The following is a 16,713-nucleotide window of genomic DNA, read 5'->3' as shown; positions in this document are numbered from 1 at the left end:
ACGCTGGCTCGCATGTCTGCATGCAGCCTGGTGCTCCGCTCAAGAGTTAATCACACCCCACTGCCGAGGATCCCACAAAAACCATCAAAATACTGAACCTTGGACCTGATACACTTGGGTGAATTTAACCTTAATGCCCGTGGTCTGTTTCTCCGTAGCTGGTTGCATCTATATCTTATTTTTCCCCATTTATCCACAGACCTGAGAACTTGCTTCCAAGCCTCTGATGTCTCCTCTTTCACTCATTATATTATTCAGAATAAAATAGCCTTCCGGGCAGGAGCTCACTGCTGGTCTTGCTGGCCATGAGGACCAGGTAGACATTAGTCAAAAGTCCAAGTTCAGCAGTGGGTGAAAAAGTTGGGAGATTAGATTTCCATGGGTACGTGGTCATGGCAAAAGGCTGCTCCTTTGTCTGTTGTTGGCCCTTTTGGAGCTGAGCCGTTCAGTACAGTTTGGGGCTGGGTAGGTTGCATCTAGGCAGGATAAGAAAGCGATGCTGGAAGCAGGTTTTTTGCCACCCTATTTACAAAATCCTCTTGTCCCGGAGCTGGAAGGAACCAAGCAGCGGGAAACCGTTCCTTCGCTGGCAGCCTCCAGCCTCCTTCAGCTAACACCCAGCCCCAAAGCTGGCTTTCCTGGCTTCTCCCCAGGACCGCTGCCAAGGCACTACCAACACTTCCCTCAGCACAGCTGTTGCTTTCTTAGCATCTCCTCTTCCTGCTTCTCTGATCTCTATGCAAATCTTCACACAAACAGGAGCCAGGAAAGCCCATCCAAGCCTTGCAGGTATCTTTCGATTTGGGTAGTGCCGTGCCAGTGTTTAATGTGGAGGCCTCTATTAGATTAATTGCACCTTTACAGAAACAGAGCCTTTCCGGTCTCTAACAATTATCGTAACTGAAAGATTGCAATGAAAGGGAAAGCGAGAAAGGAAAGAAAAAGAGGAGAAAAAGGCGAGCAAGAGGAAGGGAAAAGAAAGGAAGAGAAAACCATCCTCCGGTGTTGGAGGAGAACTTTCCCAAGTCTTCACTGCAGCTAGGGCTCTACCCCAAGCCCTCTCTATCGAGTATTACGTTTAAATAGGAACTGTTTGCGTTCAGCGAGCCACATCCAGGCTTTTCTGTCGCTGCAGGAGCAAATGCTGGGAAATCACCTTCGGACACCGCTCTTCTTTTACAGACACGTCGTTTTTAGGGACGTGCCTTGCCAGCGGGCTCTCCCCGTTAGTTTTTAGCACTTGGCGGGGGCTCCCTCGCCCAGGACTGGGGAGACGGGGGGTGGGTGGTAGGTCAGTGTGTGGGGGGGGGTAGGTCAGTGGGGGGGGTAGGTCAGTGTGTGTGTGGGGGTAGGTCAGTGGGGGGGGTTGGTCAGTGTGTGAGCTCCCTGCCCACCCCGGGCGCTGCGAGTCCCGCCGGCCCCGGCTGTTCGGAGAGACCGCCCCGTCGGGGATCCGATGGGCTCCCGCACCCGTCTCTCCGCCCGCAAACGGCACACGCCGAGAAGAACCGGACGACCGGAGGGGAGATCGCTCCGTGCTCCCCCGTCCCGCCCCATCAACCGGCGGAGCTGCCGCGGGGCGGGCAGGCTCTGCAGCCTCCGCTCCCCTCCCTCTTTCCTTCCTTCCCTCCCTCTTTCCCTCCCTCCTCTCTTTTCCCCTCCTCTCCCTTCTCCCCCCCCGCCCCCCCCCCAATCCATCCTCCGCCCCGATTGTGCAATAGCGAGCGGCGGGGCCGGCGGCACCGCCCGGAGCCCGGCACCGGAGGGGGGGGTGGGGGGGCGGGCAGGCTCCCGGCTCCCGCCCGCCCCGCACCTCCCTGGGCCGCCGAGCCGAGGATGCGGCAACCGCCGGGGACCGCGGGGCTGTAGCCCGCCCGCCCGCCCGCCGCGGCCCCGGACCCCATGGGATGTGCCCACCGTCGCCTGGGTGGTGAGTAGCCCCTTCGGGTTTGGGTCTTTTTCCCCCCTCCCCGCTACCTCCTTCCCACCCCCCGGCCCAAAACGAAGCGGACCTGCTGCTTTTTTTTTCTCCGAAGCTGATCAGCACCAGATTTTTCCGCCTCTTTTCCTCTCTCCCTGCTCTTCCCCCCCCCCCCCCCCCCCCCCCAACCTCCACGGGTGATTGATGGCCGGGAGGATGAGAATATTGCCACGGGCAGAAATGGGTTGCAGATGAGGCGGACTTCGGGGGATCTGCTGTGCAATCGTTAAAGTATTTCCACCGCCGCTTTAGCTCAAATAAAATAAAAGAATAGGATATGGGGAGCCGCGCTCTATCGGTCGCACATCTGTGGTACAGAGCCCTTCCCATCTATTTCGGGTTTCGAACAAAAGTGCGGAGGAAAGAAGGGGGAACGTTCAGCGTATCGATTCACCGCAATGCCAGAGGACGTGTAGCAGTTCGGGTGTCGTAAAGGAAGGAGATTTTCCCCATGGAAAGGCAGGGAAAGTTTTGTTACTTGAAAAGTTTGCGCTGGGGGTGAATTTACATCCTTGCATCCTACGCGTGGTTTTTGTGCTTACTGGAACATTACAAAGGCTTATGTCCCATACATCTCTACCTGTTTCTGGAGTCGTAACGTAGTATTTCAGTTTGTCTAAGTATTTGTGGCAGTTCTTGCTTGTTACATGCAACAATCTCTGCGTTTTGTGCACAGTGGGGATTTCTCTTTTTCTCTGAGAGATGTTCCAGGGAGAGAACATGCTTTAGCTCGTTTTCAGGCTGCATTAAAGTGGATCCGGACAATCCCTTATTGCCTACTAACATTTATCTTACGAGGGCACTCTTACGAGAAACTTACGCTGTGCTCTGCAATCTAACTTTCACGTATAGGATTAACCCCATCAAATTAAAAATTCAGCCTGTGTGAAGTGTTTGTGGATTTGGAGCACCGTAGCTTTGCCTTGCAGGTTTTTTGGGGAAAAATCTGCACCCTACTGAAACAAGTGGGAAAGATCCTAGTGGTATGGCGAGGCCCAGATTTTCCCTTGTATTTTTAGCCCAAGAACTTAATGTCCTCTTTGCGATGTCCAACCAGCCAAAAATCAACTGCATACAATGGGCACTTTTGCTTTTCGAAGGCAGTCTCCCATCTCGAAAAAGGCAGCTCGCTTCAAATTTGCAAACCGCAGGATGGGAAATGGAATTTGCCTTCAGTATAAAAATCCCAAGTGTTTGCAAACAGCCCTGAGAAAAATCCGGGCTCTTGGCTTGACCTCTCTGCTCTGAATTCCAGCTTGGGGAGTTTGCGGTCTTGCAAAGAGGGCTAACGAGCAAAGTCTTCCGAGTGCCCGGTCATCTTTCCGGAGCAAGGAAAACGGTCAAGCTGGAGGGAATTTTGTGTGCCCAGGAAGTGCAGGATTGGGCCCTGAGCCAAAACGCTTTTAAAGTAGCCTTGAAGACCTGCCCGTATTGGAGTAACTTTGCTCCTGGCGCGTGTTGGCATTGCCGAGGTCGTGTTAAGCTGGTCCAGTCGTGGGAAACCTGCCCGAAAAGCAGAGTAAACTCCCGAGCAGTGTTCCTCCCCAAGCTCTGTGCTGTTCCCATTAAAGTGTTAGCAATACCTCTGCCGCCTTCTGTATTGTAGCTGCAGCGACTGTGGGGCAGGCAGAGCCGGGGACTTGCTCTGTCCTAGGGCCTTGCTCCTGCTCTTTTTTTTTTGAAGTCTGCTGGAAAAAAAACCCTCCTCTGTAGTCGCCCAGGCTTGGAGATCCCCTGCAATAAAGCAAGGACCAGAGTGCTGGCAGGTCCAGCATGGCTTAGGGCAAAGAAACTTCTCAGCCGCTCAAATCGGATTCTTAAAAACCTGAGCAGCTGATAAAATTGTCCTTTTGGGGCAGGACCGGAGTGAGAATGTGGGGTGGTCTGTCCTCCACGCCTCCCGTTAGCACTGGCAGGAGCTGTGCGTGCCGTTTCCCCAGACCTTTGTTTCTCGCACAGCGCTGTTTAGGGAGGGAGCGACACGGGGCGGTGGGGGCCAGGGCTTTCCTGGGTGTAAACTAGCTCCGATGGTGGGAATGGAGCAACCCAGCACTCCTTTCTACTAGTTGTGGAGCTGGGCTGGGCCGCTACCCCTATTCCAGCCAAGATTTTAATCCTTTGGAGCTTAGCTTTGGAAATGGTGCCAGGATCGGGCCCTTGCTTTGGTCACTCTCTCAGGCGTGGCTTAAGCCTCCTTCTTCTCTGATGCAGAGCTCAGACGACTTGTCCGGAGAGGGGAAGAGACCGGCATTTGGTTCACGGGTTGATTTCATTGTGGTTACTGGGCTCGATCCTGCAGTTTTAGGAGAGACTGTCTAAATGTCAAGTGTGAGGTCAGCCCCCAGCACGTCTGGTAGCAATTGAAAATACCAACTGGGCTGTGAACTGTTACGTTACCCCCGAAAGCCTCTGGCCCGCACTGCCACGTGTTTTTATGCTTCAGTATTGGAGACACTGCAGTCAGTGCCGTGGGTAAATAACACAGATGTTGGGTTTTACGTCGTCAAAACTGAGAAGGCTGGTGCATTACAAAGTAGAGATTAGAAGAGAGCAAACCAGCTCTCAAGTCAACTGGATTTCTGCTGTTGTGACCGGGATGTGGCCTAAACGTGCGTAAAGGGAGAGGGAAACGGCAGGAACGATCCTGAACCGTCACTGAGAGATCCACAGCTCCAGCCGCAAACCCCTTTCTCCTTCCCTCTTTCCACCTCTTGCTCCAGCAGCTGGGAACCTGATCCTGCAAGCGCAACCCCGCTGCGTAGGACAGGGCTTGATTTTTTTATGCAAGTTTGGTAATGAATGACCGAGCAAGCCGAAAGCCAGCGTGGTTGGCATTTGAGACAACTCCCATCTCTGACTGCAGGATGGCCTTACGCGGCGTGTGTGCTAAATTAAAAAAATAATAATCCTGGTGGCCACTATGTACTAGAACTGGTTTTATCTGGTTCCAGTTATGCTTGTTTTGAGTAAGACGAGCGGTGCCAGATTCTGATCTCATTTGCACCAGTGGAGTCATTTGGAGGAGCCGGTCCCAGTTTACCTCACTCTAAGTGAAAGCAGAACTGGGCCTGCTGGGAGAAGCGCTCCCCGGGGAAATTGCTGGTGCCTGCATGCAAATCAGACACGGGGAAAAGTGAACGACTCTTGGGACCCTTCCCAGAGGCGGTGCGGATTTTACCGCCGGCCCTGCGAAAGCTGTTTTCACCGAAAAAGGAGGGGAGAGGCTGCCGCTTCAGTTGCAAGGGGAAACGGTGTGACTGTGTGCTCCAGAGCGAGCCAGGTGCTTTGGGGAGATGCCGGTCAGCGAGCGATAGTGGTCAGGCTCTCGATTAGTGATGCTGTGGTGGAGGAAAAGTCGTCCTCTTTCCACGCCTGGTGGGAAACTGCTGCCTGCAGGGGTCAGGGACCGCTTTGGAGAGAGCAGCCCGGCTGGAGGGCAGCAGTCGCTGTTATTGCTTGGAATTTTCAAAGGGTTTTGGATCCACAGTTCACGTTTGGACACCTATCTATGGTCCTCCTGGGTGGCCAAAGCTCCAGTCGATACCCTCAGCCCCAGCCAGGCTGACGGCGCTGCCCATGCCGGGTGGCTCTGCCTGCCTGCTCTGCGGCCGCCAGCGTGTGGGATGGCTGTGTGGGAAACACCAGCTCCGGGGGAAACGCAGGAGGGAGTCGAGTCTCCTTCAGGTCCAGACATGCGACGAGCAAGGCCTCTGGCTGAAATGCTGCTAACAGCTGTGTTTGAAAGCGCCTATTTCTCATATTATCTGCAATGCACTTGGATACGACCTACCGCTGGGGACTGTTCTAGCCAAAGCATGCGGCAGACTAGTCCTTCCTTGCACGGGGTCTGAGACGGAGCCTGTACGCTCTCTCTTCCCCCACTTCGCCAAGGCACCCCCGTCCCACTGCTCCCCAAAACTGCCGGCTGCTGGAGGCTAGTACCGGGCTTGTTTGCCAGGTGCCCAACACGGATGATCCTTGCTCCCATCCCGCTTGCCCCGCTGCTCTTACGGGCTGCAAAGCCCCACATTTCGAGCAGGTGCTAGAAGAGGAGAGGGAGTGGAGGGTGGTGTGGGGCCAGGATATATTCCTATGCTTTAGGCTGATGCATTTTCCTGGCCGTGATTGTTCTTAATGCTGAAGAAATTGAGCAATTGAAATAAATTACCAGAAACTGTTTATATTACTTTTGCCTCCTCCACAGGCCATTAGTGTGTCCCTTTTCCAGCAGAGCTCCTTTAGGACCCCATTCTAAGCCTATCAAAGTCCATAGGTAGCTTTCCAATGATTTTTGTAGGTAAAGGAGCTTAGATTTTTTTTCCAGCTGCAAAAAATGTTTCTCGAGTGCTCAGTGCATGGCCGAGAAGCCAGATTTAAACTCCCATGTACCAAAGTCTTTTGAAATTCTGTCCGAAGTGGGGACAGGAGAGGGCTTTAAAAATGCTGCACTGCTTTTCTCTATTTCTGCTTTATTTCTGTGAATCGCCCAGCCATGCTTGAGTGGAAATTAATACGTTACGGAAAGGGAAGCTCGAACATCTCCTGCTTTTGAAAAGAGCAGAGACAGCCAGATCCACAGTGAGAAATGACATGGCTTTTGCTCCATTATCAAAAAGTTTTTAGGATTAATTCTTTTGCATGTTAAATATCAAAGGTCTTCCTATGGTAGTTCCTTTTTTTTTTTTTTTTGTAATTTCTTCCCAGATTTTGCAGCTCAGCAAAGCAAGACTCTCAGCTCAGAAGAGACTTCTGTGTTCAGTTAAGCACTCATCTGTCTTGCTGTCCTGAAGAATTACCTCTAGATGTTTTCAGCGCATAGCTCTCTTCCCTCTCCCCTGGCGATACTGTCATGATATCGATCAGATTAATTTGGTCTATTGCAGGCACAACAGTAGAGTCCCCAAGAGAATGTTGTACTTGGTATTTTTGGCAGCAAAAATATAAAGTTTTAGCTAAATGCGAATTTCAAAAAAGGGGGAAGTGTTAAATAAGGACAAGTATTGAATAAAATCGGTTGTTTTGATTATTTTTTTTTTCAGTACACAGTGAAGTCTCAGGTTTTCACAGTTTAGATTTAAACTTTTCCTGCTAATAATGCTGGCTTATAATATTTTTCGTTCCATGTCACCAAATATTATTTGAGTTGAGATTCCCAAGAGGCAATTCCCTGTAGTATTCCGAAGTTCCTGTATAGACAAAATCTTGTGTCTGGGGAGAGCCATGCCCTGGATCCATCTCAGACAGATACATGGTTTTTTCCAGTCGCCACCAAATCAGACACTTAACTGTGGCTTTGCTTCCTTTTAGGCGCCTAAATAATGGGTTGCCTTTTAGCGCTTACAGCTACCTGCACGGAGATCGCTCCTGGCCACCTCCACACACAGGACTGATCCCACCCAAGTCCTTGGAGAGCTTTCTCTTCTCCAGGCAGCGATCCCCCCCTCGCCCTGCAGCACCGTGTCCTTGTGTGACTCCCTCACCGCACAGCAACGTCCCGGCCCGACTCCCACCTGCCCCGCAGCACGGCGTTCACCCCGAGCATCTTCCCGTCGAGGAACGCGTGCCGCATCGTGTGGGGCAAGAGCTGTTGGCAGCCATCCCTCCCCTCCTGCCCCGGGCAGCCTCTTCCCTCGAAGGAGATCTGGCGCTTCAAAGACCTCCCTGTGCTTTTCCACTCTGTCTGCACGCATCAGCTCACTTGGCATACAGCGATCCCTTGTCTCTGGTCTTACAAGCAGGGAAACTGAGGCAGGGAGCAGTGCGCTCAGCAGCACGTCTTCGGGGCCTCCTCCTCGACCGGCAGCTTCGTGCAGCAGTTTTTCTCAGCAAAATGGCACAAATAACCAGTTGAACACAAAGGCAGCACCAGGTACTGCTGTGATTCATGTCTAACACCAACTTGGGGTTGCTCTTGGCAGCTTGGCGTGGTGTAGCTTGAGAGCCAGGCTGGGTGGGAAGCCGGCTCTGTCGGGCAGGACAGTTGCCTGTCCAGGGAGGCAGGAGAGGAAGGTCAGAGGTCCCAGCTGTGGTCCAGACGAGGAGCTGAAACCTTCGCCTTGTCCATCTCTACTGAGATCTCATGCATCTCACACAAGGACTTGAGTCAGTGATTCAGGCACTGAGGTAAGGCCATTTCCTGGGTTCGTACCTCAATGTCCTTGGCCGCAGCATGGAGCAGACGCTGTTTCTGTGCTGTATTCGCACGCTTTGAGCCTTGGCTAAGCAATGTTTGTAGAGCTTAGGGGTTTCTTGTCTCTCAGAACCTGGGATGCTGCGTGTGTGGCCATGAGCACGATATACCTGTGTCTGTGGTTTTATGTATTTGGCAAAATTGCAAGATCCTGCATAAGAAAAATACCTATAAATATATTAAACTACTGATGAAATGTTCTCCATGTCCACCTGCAGGCTTGTCTTGTTTGATGGTGTAAACTTCCCACTGGAAAAAGAGAGTAAAACCGATTAGATCTTTTTTATTTTCCTCCAGAAGTGTTTGGTTTCCAAATGGCCAAGAACAGCTGTGGGCTGGGTGGTGGGAACGAGGCCTCAGAGGTAATTCCCATGATTGTCCGCCGGCCGATATAACAATGTAGATTTTCCCAGCTGCTTCCAGGCGTTGGCGGGGACCATCCTTCTTGCGGGACTCCTGAGAGTCCCCGGGACTGCCAGGATGGGAGGAAGGAGCTCTTCTAGGTGACATAAAACATCTGAGCGTGCTACCACCAGATTTCAAAACCGGGCTTATGGGAGGCTCAGCCGTCGGCAGGGCTCCTGCCAGGCTCTCCAGGCCTCGAAGAGATGCTGAGCTGGTACAGCTGAGACCCACCAGCCTTGGACGTTTTGCCCCTCAGCTCCTTGGGCATGGGGACAGGCTGGAAAAGGGCTGCAGCTGTGCGTGTGCTGAGAAGTTGTTTGTCTCCGGAGTCCGGGATGTGCCAGGCTCAAGGGCTGAGTCATTTGATTTCTCAAATGCGTGCTGAAGGGATGGCAGAGGAAGCTGCCATGTGGTTCCCTGCAGAGGGAAAGGCGGGGGGAGACCCTCACGGGCTGATGGGTCTGCCGGAACTGAGCTGAACTTTCTGCTTGAAAAGCTTTGACTAGCAGAAAAAAAATGTGCCCCGGTGCGGAGAAGAGAAAGAAGCCCCTGTGTGCAGGGAAGTGCAGGCCAGGGCCGGGGTCAGCGCCGGGGAGCACACACTTGTTCCTTTAGGGGCTGCAACGTGTAATTTAGCTTGTCACGGAGGAATGTGCTCAATGCCTTTATTTAATCGGGAGTTTGCAAACCTGCTCGGGTGCCTTGTCTTCCTTTTTCCCTTCCCTTCCCAGCTGGGGGGAGAGGGAACACGGTGCTTTTGTCTCCGACCCTGTGGCTGCTGTCAGATGAATGGTTTTAGTGGCCGCTCTGTTCGCATGACTGGTTTGAACTATGCCAGCGAACACGCCGCGGTTGCGAGCAGGCTCTTTCCAGCCCCAGCTCCCTCCCAAACTCAGCTGCATCAGATGTTTTCCTAGGCACTGGCATAAACCTTGTTACTTACTAGAAATGTGGCCCTGCGGGTTCCAGGGCATTCTTGGGAGAAGGAAAACACCATGCGGATGTGGCCTGTTCCAAGGCTTAAAATCAGTGGGCAATAGCAGCGCTCAGCACCTGCGTGCCCTGAAGAACAGGGTATAAAGCTGCGATTGCTCCAGCTCCGTAGAGGTACCCAGTTCCCCTGCTCGCCAACTGCCCCTCTGCAAACCGGACCAGTGGCCGTGCTGCTCGGGGCTCTGGTTACGAAGACATCCCTGCGCAGGAAAGGAGAGGGCTTAAGCATATGTTTAAGTGCTTTCCTGAATCCAGGCCAGGTCCTGTGCTTTAGCAGAGCACAACCTCGCTCATCTTCCTCTCGGTATCGGAGCGAGACAGGAGCCCAGGTGCTCGGAGATGATCCTTCATGCCTCTGGCCATGGGTCTGCTCTGACCAGTGCTGCAGAAACACCTCTCTAGTGAACACTTCCCTCCAGGAAAATAAAAGGTCCCAGGGAAGCTGGCCTGTCAGCACAGACAGAAATGTTTGCCTCTTTGCTGCTGGGTAGAGATGCATAGAAACCTGGAAAAAAAAACACCAGCCACCACCTTTCTTTGGAAAGAAGGAAATTGCTCTCTAATCGGGCATGTGGAAGTGAACTTGTGTGCTGACTCCAGAGGAATTTCGACTGTTCCCTGGGGGGGGGTTGTGATTGCTGTTTGGGTCACATCCCAGCTCTGATCTCGGACTTGCCTTTGGGAGCGGGATTCCTCGGCATGGAGCTGCTGGCATTTGAGAAATGAGTGATGCTCATTTCAGAAAACCAAGCAAAACGAGTGTGTGGCGCGTGCAGCTTAGCCGTGTTCTTCTTAGCAGAAATTACTGAATTCCCCCACTGAAATGGAAAAAAAATTCAGGGAGCAGAAGTAAGCCGTAAGAGTTTTTTTCAGGACAAATGTATTTAACCACACCGCTCTTGTTAATGGCAGTACAAGTTCAGGGGCTAAAACCCTCTGCTTATCTCAAACCAAGACCTGCAAACCCTGCTTTGTGCAGGTATTCTCACCGGGGGCCTGTGGGATTCACGTGAACAAGTGCTGGGAGGATTAGGAAGCCAAGGCTTTAAAGGTGTTGCTGCATTATACCGTTATGGTTCCTGTATCACCAGGAAATAAGAAAATTTAGCAGAGACCCCACCTGATTCCCCCAGAGATCCCAGGGCCAGGGAATGAGGATGCCCTTTTTGGGATGGAGGATGGGGAAGCATCTCTCTCTTGATTCAGATCCAGGAGGTTGGGGTCAGTGGAGGAGTAACAGGGCAAAACCCTCTGCCCCATAATGACCTGAAAATATCAGAGCTGGAGCTGTGAGAGGTGCTTAGTAGCCCATCTCAATCATTTAGATAAATGTGGTGGTCCTCCAGCCGAGGATGTGTTGGTGAAGACGGTGCAGATGATACAGACTGCGTGACTGGAGGAACATCCCGCTGGGAGTCCCCAGCACAGAGCTGCCTCTGACACCAGTTTCTGATAAACAAGGCATTTTTCCTCTCCTTCCCCAGCAAGCGTTAGAGGGCTGAGCCCAGGAGCCATGGGAATCAACAGGAGCCTTTCCAGTGTGGGCTTTGGATCTTCGTCTGGATAAATAAATAGAAGGAAATAACAAATAACATGGTTCTAACAAATATTTTAGAAAGTATAAATGTCTGCCTTTCACTGTGACTCCATCCAAACCCCACAAAGGAAAAAATTTCCCTATTTCTATGATGCTTTTCCATCTGCCTTTCCCCAGTGATTGGGAGTGTTAATGCAGGCACCTTGGCTGGAGAATACAGCTGGCCCGCAAGGAAACCCTGCGTGGGATTTCTCTCGGGGTGGTAAGTAACCTTCTCGGCCGACCACCTTTGCGAGCAAGGTTTATGCTTGCTATTGAAAGGACCCCCCTTGTCTGCAGCCTGAGTTCCCATCCTCAGAGTGGCCGTTTGCTGGATTTGAGTGGCTCTATAAAAATAAATGCTATATTGGTCTTTTCTGCGGGTTTCTAGCCACTGGATTGAGGTTTCCACATCTCCCTGCTTGCTGCTGCCTTGCAGCGACATCTGCTGCGCACTTCTAGGAGGAAAGCGGTTTTCCTTTCCGGGAAAGTGGTCCCTTTTCTCTGGGAAAGCTTGCAGCAAGGCCAGCTTTGGCTTTTAAGGTGGGAGAAAAGGAAGTGGGGAAGTCTGCTCCTTCCTCAAATAAAAACATTTCTGCGGTCCGTGTCTTCTCCAACCTGGCTCAGCCTGTGGCGGTGACGCTTTTGTTTTGCAAACTTCTCCCAGCCCAGCTTTGGGTGGGCAATGATGAAAAAAGCCTGCTGTTGCTCCTGGCACAAATCTTGGGAGAAGTAATGCAGGTATCTGCCTGCCCCAGAGCTTGTTTTGAAGAAGGAAGAGGCAGAGCAGCATGTCCCATTCCCCGTGAAGTGTTCTGGGGAGCCTTCCTGGCCACAGGAGTGGATGTAGAGGGAGATGTGAGTACTGACGCGCTGGGAGGACATACCTGTGCTTGCCTCAGCCGAGAACTGCCATGGGGTTGGAGAAATGGGCTGGCTTGCCTGTTTTCTTTCCTGCTAATGCTTTGCTCTCTGTCTCCAGTTGTAGGATTTTGGCAGAGCTGGCCATGATGTTATGGTTCGTGGTTGGTGCCCTCTTCCCAGCGCTGCTCCTGGCCGCACCACCCCCCATAAACAAGCTCGCCCTCTTCCCGGATAAGAGCGCTTGGTGTGAGGCAAAGAACATCACCCAGATCGTGGGGCACAGCGGCTGCGAGTCCAAGTCCATCCAGAACAGGTATGGATCCACTCTCAGTGTGGAGCTGGGTGCAGCTGATTTCCATCTGCAGATGGCACCGGAGTGGCTTTGGGGACTGTCACTCGTACAAGAAGCCAGGCACAGTGTCCTGCCTCTGCCCGGCTGCTCTCTGTCTGTCTCAGTGGAAGGTGAAATCTCCTCCTGCCTTTGTTGGGAAGAGCGGGCACCTTTGCTGAGCCCTCATCCCTCCTGTTGTCTTTGCAGGGCCTGTCTGGGACAGTGTTTCAGCTACAGCGTCCCCAACACCTTCCCTCAGTCCACAGAGTCCCTGGTTCACTGCGACTCCTGTATGCCAGCCCAGTCCATGTGGGAAATCGTGAGTATCCCTGCCTGCTCCACGGTTCTTTCTGTGGGGCCTCGCTCAGGGGCTCTCAGCTCTGCTCTGCCACCACTTTAGGGCAAGTTGTTCTCCTTCCCTGAGGTTTTCCTTCTCGTAGTTCCCTTCCAGGGTGTCTCTCAGGTGACTGTACCCTGTCTTGAGATGCCTGGGTGGAAGGGGCTGCTGGAAGCAACATGACTGCTGTGATAAATGATGCATTTATCACGCTGTTTGCAGAAGCATTCCCTGCCAGTCCCTGCATTATTCATCCCTGTGCTCATCCCGCTGCCTGTTCTCTTCACCACTGCCTTTGTCGCCTCCTCCCACTTGGGAGTTTTTGCCTTCTTTGATGTCCAGAAGTGCTTCCCACAGCCCATCTGCCAGTCACCCTCAGACCTTCCAGTTTCATGCCACCACTGATCCTGGCAGAGCCATAAATCCTGCCTCCGAGGCAAACCTAGGCACGCAGGGAGCTGGGTTCAGCGCTCTGCTTTGCTTTCAGCTCAGACATTTGGGCAGATGGTTTAGTCCAAACTATCTAAGATGCTCAGCAACGTGTCTTGTGGGTGGCTTTTGCAGTTACCACCGATATTTCTGTGCCAGTAGTGCCTGGGAGCAGCGTCCCACTTGAGTCAGTGCATTTTCCGTGGGTCTTTGCAGCTTGTGACCTTGCGAGACGTTCCCAGAGAATTCTTGCCTTGCAGACTGACTGTAGATATTTGTTTATATGGATAGCGAACCCTCGCTTCTGGCTTAAAATACCCCAAGTCAGCAGGATACGGGGCAGGTCAGACCGCCCGCAGCAGGATGGCCATCCAGGCATTGAGCCTGCACACTCACTCACTGTGTCCTCATCCCTCTACCCAGGTGACACTGGACTGTCCAGGCAATGATGAGATCCCCAGGGTTGACAAGCTGGTGGAGAAGATACTTCACTGTAGCTGCCAGGCTTGCGGAAAGGAGCCGAGCCACGAGGGAGCCCTGTTCAACGTCTACCTGAACGCGGAGGAGAACATGCCCGCTGAAGGTCCCAACCCCCATCACTATGCCCACCACCAACAGGAGGTGGAAGAACCTCCTGCCTCCAGCCACCACCATCACGAGGAGGAGGGCGACGAGTGACCTGGCCCTTGCGGACTGTCCTTGCAGCCAGCGGCGCGGGCAGGGGGTGTGTGTGAGGGAGAGGGCTGGGGTTTGGGGAGGGAGGGGGGTGGTGGAGTCTTTCCTGTCTAATAGCTACCCTCATGCTTTGCTCTCCACGACACCCCGGGGCCGGAGGAAGATTTTGAGGTACAAGCAGGGCTGAGAGGCAGACGTGAGGCTGGAGCTGCAGGCTGAGAGAGGAGGGCTCAGTGTTTTCTGATGCAAAACTACTTGCACATAATAGTAATAATATATTGAGAGGAGCGGGAACCCGGACAAGAGGGGTTTCGGCTGAGAGCAAGAGCTGAGCTGGGCTCCCCAGGGGCTGTCTGCAGGCTCCTGAACCTGGTGTGGAGCCCTTGCTGAGTCCTTCTGGGTTTTTCTCTTGTAAACGGCTCTTGCTCCGATTGGAGGAAGAAGGGATGCAGCCTCTCCGCAGTCCCACAAGAGATGCACATCTTTCCTGGGGTGCCCGGGACCAGCAGCATCCCTTCTTCCTCCTGTCTGCCCTGCCTGCCTAAGGACACGTGGGCTCAGCGTGGACGTACTGTTCCTCCTGGCACCCGCTGGATCTTAATTCAACCCCAGCCTCCTCGTCTTAGGTAGCTCTTGGGGAGTATTTTGCCCCAGGATGTGCCTCTGGGGGCCGCGCGTGTGAGGTTGATGGGAACCACAGGAGTGAGAGCCCTTTCCTTGCTGGTCCTCAGGGCCACCACGTAGCTCCCTGGGGACGAGGGAGCTGGATCATGCCATGGGCACTGGGGCTTCACATTTCATGGCCCACAGGGGAAAGCCAAGAGCAGGCTTGCGCTGGGGTGGTCTGGGTAGGAGCCAGCCCCTCTCCCCCCTCTCCCTGCTGCACTTTAATGGTGGTGGAGGGAGAAGGGGGATGAGTGCCGGGGTGCCGATTTACCTTCGCGGGGGACTGCTCATGCAGGGCTGGGGAGGCTCGGGGTGGGGGGACGGCCCTGGCCCCCTCCTGCTACCCCTTTCTCTCTGTTGTATAAAGCTGATTTCTTTGGCGCTGTCCTGACAAGAGCTTCCAGAGCTTGTAATCGATGCCTCCCCCTCCTTTTTACAAGTTGTTTTTTTTTTTTTTTTTCCTTAAATAAATTAGTTCTGACTTCCATTTCTCAGTGCTCTGATGCCTGTCTGGTTTTTGGCAGTAGGCTCCTCAGTGCTGACGAGGGAGAGGCCGTTTACACCAGGACACCAGACGGGACAGCAGCGCAGGAGGGTACAGGGCATGGGAGAGCGATGGTTCCCTTGAGTTTTCTGCTGCATTCAATTTGGGAGGAGGAGGGAGAGCCGCTAAAAGGAAAACCAACCCTAAATACTCAGCAGATGGGCTGCATGTGGACACGGGGAGCCTGCACATCAGCTGTTGCCCAGGCGTGGTTGTACTCTAGGGCCCTTAACACTGCAGCCTGGAGGTTTAAGGGCTGTCTGGTCCCACTTATGTGGGAAGTGCGTGGGGTCTCTGCGGGATCATGCAACCTTTATCAGCTCTGTTGCCACTAGGTGACACTCTTGATCCAGCATGTTTGGTGGCATCCAGATGTTCATGGCCTCCAGGAGTGCCTCTGGACTGGAGGAAGGCGAACTTGGACGTGGACATGGACATCCCTTCGTGGGTGAGGAGAGGACCCAAGCGCCTTGGCTGAAAACCAGTGGGCTGTTTCCAGGGGCGTTTGGATCAAGTGTTCCCTGGACAGGGCAGAGCATGTCCTTGCAAACCTCTGCTCCCACTGATGCCTGGCTGCCCAGCGTGGTTGTGCCCTCAGAAGCGATCAGCTGATGCTCCCTTGTCTGAGCATAACCCTGGGGAAGGTCCGATCTGCTCCTGGAGGGGCAGGAGGCTGTGCTGTGCAGGCAGCCAGCTCTTGTTGCCCCTCTGAGTCCCAGGCTCTGGGGGCTCTGCACAAGTTTGGAGAGCAGTCCTCCGGGTGGAGAAGCGGGAGAGGGTTTGCATTAAGGCAGCAATTGCCACGACGAAGGGAATGGGCTGAAAAGGAAGGACCCTGGCAGGGGTGGTGGTGTCCTGGGCATTAGGATAATTTTTTTAGGCTGTGAAGTGTCCTACTAAGGATGGTAGCTTTACTGGAGAGCCAGGAGGCAGGAAAAGGTGGAGAAATCCATGCTGTCACCAGCCACCATCATGTGGCCCTTTTATTGGTGTACGGTGAAAACAGGAGCTGGATTTAGCAGGGGGACTGTTCCTATTAACTCCACGAGCTGCAGTTCAGGGTGTTCGGAGCAGGATATCTCCACCTCCTTTCGACGCAACCTGAGCTTCAGTGGAGGCAGGCAGTGGAGGGCTGTTCTGCAGATGAAAACACAAATCTTTTAAAGATAGCTAGCCAGGCTCTGCCCAAAATAGGCCCTAAGGAGCCATCCCAGTTAAAAGATGGAATGAGATCTTGAGAGTAGATTGCACTATTAGAGTCCGCTGCGTTAAGCACTGGACTGGCTGGATGTCCTCACTGAGGTCTCTCAGCCTTCCAGTTTTACTCACTGTGGCTCACCAGCCCTTTCTTTGCCATGTTGACATTTGGGTGGCTGTTGACAACCTGGTTTTGCTTTCCCTGCTAGTGGTACTGGAGATCAGAGCTGGTGGAAACCATGATCCCCTGCAGATGTGTCCAGAAACGCAGCACAGGGGAGGGAGCACAGAGGCCAGCAGAGCTGCCGGAGCAGAGAAGCTTTTGCAGGGGCAACGGTAGGATTTGGACCTCATTTTAAGGCAGGTTTTTTAAACACATTTCGCTTCGATTGATTCAGATTCACTTCCCCGGCAAACACATCCAAACCAAGCGTACAAAACCTCCCACATACCTAGTTGTGGAGGACACACTCCTGATCCAATCTCCTTCTCTGAAGCAAAAGCTCTGGAGATAAACTGAGATGC

General features: G+C 53.2%; 1 protein-coding gene across 2 annotated transcripts; it reads left to right on the top strand.

Moving 5' to 3' along the window:
- Window positions 1-1,695: 1,695 nt before the first annotated feature.
- On the top strand, window positions 1,696-14,928 carry NBL1 (NBL1, DAN family BMP antagonist). 2 transcript variants are annotated; one of them, XM_049810291.1, is made up of 4 exons: window positions 1,696-1,930; window positions 12,128-12,322; window positions 12,548-12,659; window positions 13,530-14,928. In XM_049810291.1, the coding sequence occupies exons 1-4, from the start codon at window positions 1,908-1,910 to the stop codon at window positions 13,782-13,784; spliced, it is 585 nt and encodes a 194-aa protein (XP_049666248.1). In that variant the 5' UTR covers window positions 1,696-1,907; the 3' UTR covers window positions 13,785-14,928. The 2 variants fall into 2 exon arrangements, with proteins under 2 accessions (XP_049666248.1, XP_049666257.1); XM_049810300.1 differs by lacking the exon at window positions 1,696-1,930 and adding an exon at window positions 11,272-11,368.
- The last annotated feature ends 1,785 nt before the right edge of the window (window positions 14,929-16,713 follow it).

This window comes from Accipiter gentilis, chromosome 1 (genome assembly GCF_929443795.1).
Source record: "Accipiter gentilis chromosome 1, bAccGen1.1, whole genome shotgun sequence".
In the NCBI taxonomy this organism is placed as follows: domain Eukaryota; kingdom Metazoa; phylum Chordata; class Aves; order Accipitriformes; family Accipitridae; genus Astur; species Astur gentilis.
This window is presented reverse-complemented; position numbering and strand designations above follow the sequence as displayed.

Coding starts and splice junctions, on each gene's coding strand:
- NBL1 (XM_049810291.1), top strand. CDS start 1,908: ATGTGCCCACCGTCGCCTGGGTG. Junction 1,931..12,127: donor TGCCCACCGTCGCCTGGGTG/GTGAGTAGCCCC, acceptor CTCTGTCTCCAG/TTGTAGGATTTTGGCAGAGC. Junction 12,660..13,529: donor CCCAGTCCATGTGGGAAATC/GTGAGTATCCCT, acceptor CCCTCTACCCAG/GTGACACTGGACTGTCCAGG.